This window comes from Mustela nivalis (genome assembly GCF_964662115.1).
Source record: "Mustela nivalis genome assembly, chromosome: 16".
Classification (NCBI taxonomy): domain Eukaryota; kingdom Metazoa; phylum Chordata; class Mammalia; order Carnivora; family Mustelidae; genus Mustela; species Mustela nivalis.
In genome coordinates this window covers 42,781,884-42,790,764 of record NC_139035.1, presented here as the reverse complement: position 1 = coordinate 42,790,764, position 8,881 = coordinate 42,781,884, and the positions used below count along the sequence as shown (strand labels likewise).

Below are 8,881 nucleotides of genomic sequence, written 5' to 3'. Positions count from 1 at the left end.
GGAGGCCAGGAGGAGGGCGGAGCTCAACAGTGTGAGCAGAGAGGAAGAAGAGGAAGAAGTACAAGCCCAGCATCGGGGCTCCTCACTCCTTGTCCTCAACTCCCTTGACACAAGCAACCTGAACATAAGCTTCTCCAGCAGCCCCATGGGTAGGAAAATAAACAGAAGGTTCCTGACTTGATGTCTTTAAAACTCAGATGTTTACTTCTCAGGGGAGCACATTCCCTGAGGATGATGAAGGAAGCTGGACAGGTCTGCTGAGGTCTAAGTTGAAAAAAAAAAAAAACAAAAAAAAAAACAGAGCCACGTGTAGGCTGTCTTAAAACCAGGTTGTTTATTGGTACGTACACACGCACACTCACACTCATCCACACCCACACACCCACTCCTGATGCACTGAGCCAGTACAGTACTGAGAGGGGTACCGACGAGATACACAAGGCTGGCGAGGGGGGTGTTCAGAGCACTGGCAACAACTTTCCAAGTAGAAAATACACTGACTGTGAGGCAAGAGAGACACCAGGACAACAGCCTTCTGGCACTGTATGTGCGAGTTCTCTTGCCCCTCATCTCCCTGCAATACTTCCCAGGACGCCCTGAATAGACCCAGGTACCTGGGCAACCATGACAGGGCGAAGGTGTAGAGGAGAAGCTGGGGCTGAGTCTCTCACTTGGCTGGTCCATCAAAAGTCCCCTGCCAGCAGTCAGACGGCCTGGTGGTCCCCACCTCCACCAATCTTAGGAATCTAAGGGTTCTCCATAATCTCAACCTCCATTACCCAGGAATTGGGGCCTTTTCCCTCCATCCCACTCATTTTCTGCTCAAGAACGCCTCCAGCTCCATTTGCAGTCGACTGCCGAGCAGGGAGGGCAAGGAACAATGAGGGAGAACAGAGCAGCTGGTGCCGTGCCCACACCCGGGAGCCCACTCGGCCCCAGCACGGGTGGACATCTTCTCTACTGAAAAACAGCTCCAAGCCCTGGCATTGCCCCAGGCTCCATCACTCATTCTGGCCAGGGTGCTCAGACCCGCTATCCCACCTGCTAGCCGAGCCCCTGCTCAGAACCCATGTTGATCAGGTTGCAAACCAGCTGCTCAGTCACCTGTAGGATGGCTCGGCACTGGCGCTTCTCCAGGAAACTGGCTCCAGCTACTCTTCCCCTCCTCTTACTGGGGTCTATCAACTCACCCTGAACTTGGGTCTCAAACACTTCCAGGCATTTTAGCAGGATGAGGAAGTGAGTAAGGAGGAGGGATTTCTTGGGAATGGCATTCCAACCAAACCGGGACCTGTACTCCCAAGCCCTGGCTGCCACCACGCTGCTGAGGAAAGCAATTAAAATGATGGAGGCTGGCAGCGGTGGAGGGGGTGGGGTGTCTCTGGAATTTCCGGAGGAGGTGGTCCCTGCACACCAAAAGTGCCCTGAACCAGCGGTAGGTGATCCAGGGACAAGCAGGAGAGTGACGGCCTTCACCAACAATGGATTTCCTCGTCCTAGGACAGGACTCACGGAAGGGAAAGCTTTATTTTCTTCCCAAGAGATCCCGAGAAGAAAGCTTCACACTACATTTTCCCAAATCCGATTTGTAGCTCAATGTCTCTTCAACCCACCCATCATGTATATTCTTAGGGGCTGGATTACTAAAGAGGTGGGCAGAGGAGGACAGCAAGGGAGGGAACACTGGGAACGGAGTGGGCAGTGCACAGGTAGCTCTCTTCTGTCCCAGAGCCAAGACCCCACACAACCCCACCCCGCACCAGCCCTGCCCCAGCAGCAACTCCTTATGGCTGGGGCAGGACAGGACACCTTCCCCCTGCCTTTGAGGCTTAAGGCTGATACAGGCACTTGGCTGTCCCTCCAGCTGACCGACCTGAACCTCTCACTGGGTGGAGGGCTGAGAGTTTCCCCATCCTTTACCTTGGCTCAAAGATCAGGAGCCCGTTTCTCTCAGATTCATCCTCAAATCACGTCCGGGTTTCATCTTAAGCGAAGGCCTGGAATCACCACGTTAGTATTTCTCCTCCCCAGCCTCACCATCCTGAGAGAGTATGGGGCCTTCTGCAGCCCCTCCCAGACCCCAAGGAGGTCCTGGAGACAGGAGGTGCCCTGGTGGAGATGAGCTGGGGAAAGGTGCAATCCTGGGAGTACTGAAACCAGATGTCAGACAGTGGGATGTGCCCGTGGACGGGAAGGCCCCACGGCCTGAGCAAGGCAGAGTCTGAAGTGCCATTTTCTTGGAAGGGCCATCCCTAGCCCCTGGCACCGCATCCTGGTCTCTGGCGGAGGTCACAGTCCAGACCAGGCTAGGTCCAGAAGAAGGAGGATGAAGTCACACCCGGCCCTGGGCTGCTGTCGTCCAGTCCCTTCTGCAGAATCCCAAGCATGGACAACCCGGACACCCAGCCACAGCCACAAGAGACTTACAAAGGGCACACGGTGGGACTCAGGGTAGTGGGATGCCGAGGGGATGGAGGAGTATATTCTGAGGTCCAGGGCAACTGGAAAGTCACGGACGAGACCAGGAGTTGTAAGAAGATGGGGAACGAGCAGGAGGGGGCAGGGCCGGCTGAGCCCACTCAGCCGGAGGACGCTGCCCCTGGGGGCCGTGGCTAGTCCCGGAAGGCGGAGAGCATGTGTCCATAGAGATAGTGGGAGCGAGCTGAGAAAGAGAGGGAGAAAGAGGAATTGCGCGGTGAGCGGGGCGTCGTCTTGGCCGGGGATGCAGGCGAGCAGCGAGCTTGCAAAAGCACCAGGCGCCCTGGCGGCGGCGGAAGCGGGGTGCGGCGTGGGGGTACAGCCAGGCTGGAGGCAGCGCGCGCGAGCGGGGGCCGGCGGCAGCGGCGGCGGCGGGGGGCGTGCGGCCTGGCCCGGCCCACTTACCCCGCGCCACGGGCACACCCCCGCGAGGGCCGGGGCGGGAGTGGGGGGTCAGCAGGAGTAGGTCCGCACCGTGGAGGGCTCCAGTCTCGGCGCGCCCGCCGTCCCCGCTGGCAGGAGTCGGCGGCCGCGGGAGAACACAGGGCGGCGGTTAGTGCGCGCTCGGCGGGGCCCGCCCGCCCGCCGGCCCGGCGGCAGCGTTAGTGCAGCGGCGCCCGCAGGCCCCTCGCGCGGCCCGTCACTCACCCTCCGGCGTGACCTTCTTCGGCGGCGCGGGCGGGGGCTGCAGCGGCCCCAGGCTGGCCACGCGGAAGGCGGCCGGGAGCGTCTCCGCCGAGGCGCCGAGCAGACCGCCGTGCGGCTCCCGCGGCCGGAAGCGCTTCCTCCAGGACGGCGCGCGCCGGAACACCTTGTCCTCGCCCTGCACGCGACACGCGGGGGCCGTCACTCCCTGCTGCGCGGAGGGCCCCCGCGTGTCGCTCCTGGGGCTGCTGCGCCCGTCCCGCCCGGGGACGGCGGGGGGGCAGGCTCACCTCCCCCACTGGACCCCGGGCTTCCGTCTGTCAGATGGACCGGGAGGAGGGTGACGACGCCCAGGGGCCCTAACAGGCTCTGAGGCTCCCCGTCTCCAGGTGGGGTGCGGTCCCCGCGGTCGGACCTGTCACCGTCGGGCAGCCTCCTGCAGTTGAACTGTTTCCCTGCCCGCCCCGTCATCTCAACCTGGGCTGCGGATGCCCACGAACCCTCGCCCCCACCACTTAGTCTAGTCCGTCCCGTGGGAAACTGGCAGCGGCCAGCCCCCACCCAAACCCTCCTGCCTCCACTCTGGCTTGGGCCCCGGGCGCTGGAAGTGCACCCATTTTACTAGCTCTGTGTCCCTGGGCAAGTTAAGCGACCTCTCTAAGCTTCTCTTTCTGTAAAATAGGAAAGACGTTCTCTGCCTTATCTCTTTGACTGGCTGCCTGTCCCTAGTGGGATCCAGTGAGATCACCTTAGGACAGTGATGGATCAGGTGAATGACCCATCAGAGGCAGGCTGCTCCAGAGGCCTCTGAGCTCTGCCAGCTGAGTCCCTAAACTCTGTCTGCCAAAGGGCACCCAGAGCCATAACCCTACAGGAGGCTCCTCCACACAGGCCTCCCCAGCTCACCCTGATAAGCCCACTTCCACCCTGCTTGACAGCCATGTCTAATCTCCCCCCAACCCCAAACCAACCCCTGTTGTCAGAACTGGGGCAGGCCGAGAGCTGCCAGAGGAGCAAGGGACACTAACCCACTAGTTCTTACCTCAACAGCCCCTCCCCGCCCCTAAGCCTTTGGGGTTTGCTGCTTGTGCCCTGAAGAAGCCAAAGGCTCCTATCACTTCTTGGCACCATAGACCTCTGTCCCAGCACTCACCCTAGTATCATTTTTCCATTTACTTACGATCTAGCAATAAGCTCTCCCTCTCCTTTCCCCTCCACCCTGCTCCCTCAACGCTCTCCCTCTTTCAAATTCTATGCTCCAGGGGACAGAGACCATCATCTTTTTTGTTCCAACCAACATATCCCCAGTTGCAAAGGTAGTGCTTGGGAACAGTAGGCCCTCAATAAATATTTGTTAAATGAATGGATGGCAGCTGGCTTCCTATGCAGGCATCCCACCCGTGAGTTCATCAGGAACCTTCCTCATTGCTTCTGTCCACTCCATGATCCTCCCCTTAACCTAGCCCAGAGTGCATTCCCTCTCTCTTTCTCTCTCTCTCTGCCTCTCTCTCGCTCTCTCTGTCCCTGCCCTTCCCCCCCCCCACTTCCACCTTTAGCCAACCCTAAGACACATGTCTGTATCACCTGTCCCCTAATAGATGTTCCTCCTGCTCCCCTCCTCTTTCCCCTGGAATTCTGCTCTCCATGTCAGGGGAGAATTGGATGCAACCCTTGAAGCTTGAGAGGCGGAAACTGAGAACCAGAACAGACAGAGAAACAGTACAAGAGACAGCTCAAGGTTGCTGAGGCTGTACTAGATGTCTGGCCAGGAAGCAGTGTCCATGGATCTCTGACCTCCCCTGCACCTGCCACCACCAAATCCCACCTCCTTCCCATTACCTTGACTTTGAGCTTCCTGCAAGAACCAGTCCTCTGCAGTCCCACACCTAGTTGCATCCCAGAAATCCCTCTGTGCTGCCAAGATGACATCATCTACTCAATATTGAGCCCAATGTCTCAAGCCAGAGAGGCTGGCTAGCTCTGCATGCTTCTAGGAAGCAGCAAGATGTAGGGGAGAGAACAGGACTCAGATACTTTTGTTCCATCCCTGCTCTGCCACACATCAGCCTGAGACAGCAGGTAAGCTACACCTTTGAGCTTAGTTCCTCATCAGTCAGTCCCATGAGGTAATAACCCATCCCCCATGATGACTGTTAGCGTAAAATGAGATGTCTGTCACCACTATACCCCTCTACCTGGGCCAATGCCTGGCCTAGATTAGGCCTTCAAAGAATATTTTTATAAGGACTGAAGGAATAAATAGCTTTCTAATTAGAAAGCCCCACGCTAAGGTATAGAGGTGTCATTTTTCTAAGCAGCATCAAAGAAAGCTAAGATCCTAGGTGTGTGGGGGATGAGAGGAGGGTCCACACAGCAGAGGCACTGGCAAAATTAAGATCTCTGGGAGCAGGAGCAGGGACAGCTGGTGAGGTCTGGCAATTTATCTCCTTGACAGGAGTACATACACACACGCATACACACGTATATTATATGTGTGGAAATAACATGCTCCAAATGTCAAGGTGCCTCTGTGAAGAAAATACCCCTCCACAAATTCTGTGTATTGTTGAGTGTGTCCTTGTTACTGGAGCAGAACAGCCAGTCCACAAAGTTGGCCTCTGGCCCTGTTAAACCCAACTGAGAAAGACTAATTGATATGTAGTGGACACTAAAGGTGTCCCAAAAAAGAGGCCCAAAAGTCCAAACAGAGGCACTGGGTGGGGCAGGAGGATGTAGAAAGGGAAGCTACACAGACCTTGAAGACAGAAAGAAACAGATCTGATTGAAGAGGGAGACATTACAAATAAGTAATCTGGGTTCTTTTTTAACTGGTCTGGACCCAAGGCAGCCCAGCCCGACCTGACAGGCAAAGCCAAGCAAGGCTGGTGATGGGAAAATAAGTAGGGAGGAAGGGAGGGGGAGGAGGGAAGGGGGGAGGAAGGCTGAGGAGGGGGCTGCCTCTTCAGGAAACAGTGATCTTCTGCGAGGCATCACCACTGGGAGGGAGCATTACAGCTCAGAACGCCCAGGGCCCTCCGGACACAGTCCAGCCTAAACTCAGGGAAAGGCCTGATGAAACCCAGGGGAAAAGGTTGGCTTTTCACTGACCAGGGGGGCCAGGAGAGGAGAACTTTAACGTGGCTGGAAGGTAACTCAAGAGAGGAACCGCAGAGGAAGCAGCACTGAAACACATCCAGGCCCGAGTGTCAAACCCCACGGCCGAACGAGCAAGCACACGCTTCTTTAAGGACCTCGGCATAACGCCGACCTCCGAACAACCACTCCAGCACGGGATGGGAATCCTGAGAAGCAGGCTCGAGTCGTGCTGTACCAAAGGCACTGAGAGATGGGGTCTGAGAAATGAAGAAAAGGATGTGATCCCAAAGAGATGGCCTTTGAGGGGAGCTTCCGATCCTGTGTGGTTAGGAGCGCGGTGGGGCGCAGAGCTGAAAGACGCTAGATGAATTACAGTACATAGGAGCCTTTAGTTTTTGTACAAGGAGGTTCATGGAGACTCTGCTAGGCCTGGCCGTGCGCCTCTCCCCCAGCTCCCTGACTTCATCCTCATCCCCTCAGCTCTCCTCTCCTAGGCCACCCACCAATCATCAGCCCAAGGAGAGCACAACTCATGAATTTCAACCCAACGAACCAACAGTGCCCAAATCCCAAAGGCCCTTGATTCACAGCCAAGTACTCACATCATCCAGCTTCCGGTCTGTGCCCAAGGCCAACAGGTTGTTGAACTCTCTTTCCATCACCTGGCGTGCCTGGAGTCCATAGGGTTAGAGGTGGAGAGATGGAAGGGGTAGAGTTAATGACCTCGATGCCATCTTGCCCCCCCGTTAGGGCCCAAGAGCAGAGATGGAGTATCCAGTGCATTCAGCCCATGAGCCCTAATACTGCGCCTTCACACAAACCTCAGCGCACTCTTGGAAGTGAAACTATAAACCTTAGGATTCTTTCATACAGAGCGCACTGGAAAACTGTAACTTTGTACAAAGTGGGACCACAGAGCGCGTGGCCTCACACTCTGTCTGTATGGGAAAAATCATGCCTTCCTCCCTTTCTGGAGGGTCAGTAAGCACGTAGATCACGGAAAATAAGGATTTAGTTTATTTAAAGAAACATATTTCATAAGGTTCCACATCAAAAATTTAAACCAGGAGGACTGCTCAGGCACAGACATTAGTGGCCCCTGGGCTGACTAGTGCCTCCAGGCCTGGGCTCGGCCTCCCAAGAGCGTACGTAACTCAGCAGGAGATTTGGGAAATGCCAGGAACAACAAAGTTTTCGAAACTGCCACCAGACACTTTTAACCATTGCTGATGAAGAATTCCACATTGGGTCTGCGGCCACTTTCTCTAAGAGCTGAGCGAAGTGGACCCGTCAGAAAAACCAGAAAGGTCAGCAAGCACCAGAGAGGTCTCCCGCTGCTCTGTGCAAAGGCACTGCTGGCCACAAAACCCGGACGCATTTAGAGACAGGAAAGCAACAAAGGAGGAGAACAAGCTCGTTTCTGGGTGGAAAACAGCAACCACAGAGCTTCCTAAGGACCGCCTCTGTCAGTCTTGAGAACGTAATGTTCTCTTAAGGGACGGGAAGGGAGAAGCTTAGTCCACGTCCACGTACCCAGATGACATCGCTCCTCTGGGCAGTGGGAGGAGAAGCTGACAAAAACTTCGGAGAGGTCTCCCCAAGCTGTGGGAGCAGGCGAGAAAGCCGAGGAGGTCGGAAGTGTGCACGCACAGAAAAACCACGGGGGACATGGGACGTCAGCTCTTCTTAGAGAACAGGGGATCTGTGCTCTCCCTGCTGACTGGTTGGAGGGGTCACCGCAGAGGGCCTACGGGACACACGGGTCCTGCATGGCGCCCGATATGCCCAAAAGGCCAACTCACCGCGCCCCCCCACCCCCCCGGAACTACGAGCCAACACAGCCGACCCTCACACGAGCTAACACGCATCTGCTCCCAGAATAGCTTGCGCGGCTCTGGCGGCTGAATTTCAAGAGGCCTGACAGCTGCAAACAGTCCAGACAAGGGCAGCTAAAATGATCAGGGCATAGAGGCGCGTCTATATGAGGAAAGCCTAAAAGAATTAAGACCACTCCGTCTGGAGTGACAAAGGCCTGGGCCCTGAGGCAACACAATCAAAAGTCGATAAAATGACAAAAGGTGAGGCCGGATCAAACCCCTTCAGTCAGGAGGAGGCAGCAGCCTCCCTTCCCCTGCTGGGAGCCCAGACTGGGGCACGTTCAGGACAAATAAAATCAGGAAGTACTTTGCACAACAGGTAGTACTTCTCAAGTCCATCACCCACAGGAAGTTAGAAAGGCCAAGCATATAAATAGGTTCAAGAGAGTTTAGATAGAGTCTTGGATGGCAGCCCCATAATAACTATGAAATGTAATTTAAGGAGACATCTCATCTTTTGAGCTGTTGACAGGGAGACAGCCCTGGCACGGAGAGGCTCTGGGCCGTATTCTTTGGTATATTTAGCTTTCACAAGCCTGGGGGCCCAGGAGCAGATCCTCAGGGCAGGAGACAAAGGAGATAGTGGGCTCTCTGACCCCCTCAGACCCCAGGACTAGATCCCCCTCTAAGAAAAAAGTCAGAAAAGCAGAGTGAGGGAAAGATAGCCGCAGAGTGTCAAATGCGAAGATGGGTTCGGGAGAGGAAGCGGGGTGCCCATGGTGTCCATGGCAGGGCTTGGGCTGGGTGGGCTTTGTATGTGAAGGACACTGGTTCTCCCTAGATGC

General features: G+C 55.9%; 1 protein-coding gene across 6 annotated transcripts in view; it reads right to left on the bottom strand.

The window, feature by feature from the left end:
* Nucleotides 1-310: 310 nt before the first annotated feature.
* The window catches only part of PPFIA4 (PTPRF interacting protein alpha 4), a 48,817-nt gene continuing 40,246 nt past the window's right edge, over nt 311-8,881 (bottom strand). For 4 of the 6 annotated variants that reach the window (XM_082702036.1, XM_082702041.1, XM_082702039.1 and 1 more), the window contains 4 exons: nt 6,822-6,890; nt 3,127-3,301; nt 2,884-2,990; nt 311-2,662 (listed from right to left, as the gene is read on the bottom strand). In XM_082702036.1, coding sequence (XP_082558162.1) covers nt 2,932-2,990; nt 3,127-3,301; nt 6,822-6,890 — 303 coding nt within the window. In that variant the 3' untranslated portion in view covers nt 311-2,662; nt 2,884-2,931. The remainder of the gene's footprint in view (nt 2,663-2,883; nt 2,991-3,126; nt 3,302-6,821; nt 6,891-8,881) is intronic. The other 2 variants (XM_082702037.1, XM_082702040.1) reach the window with 1 other exon arrangement.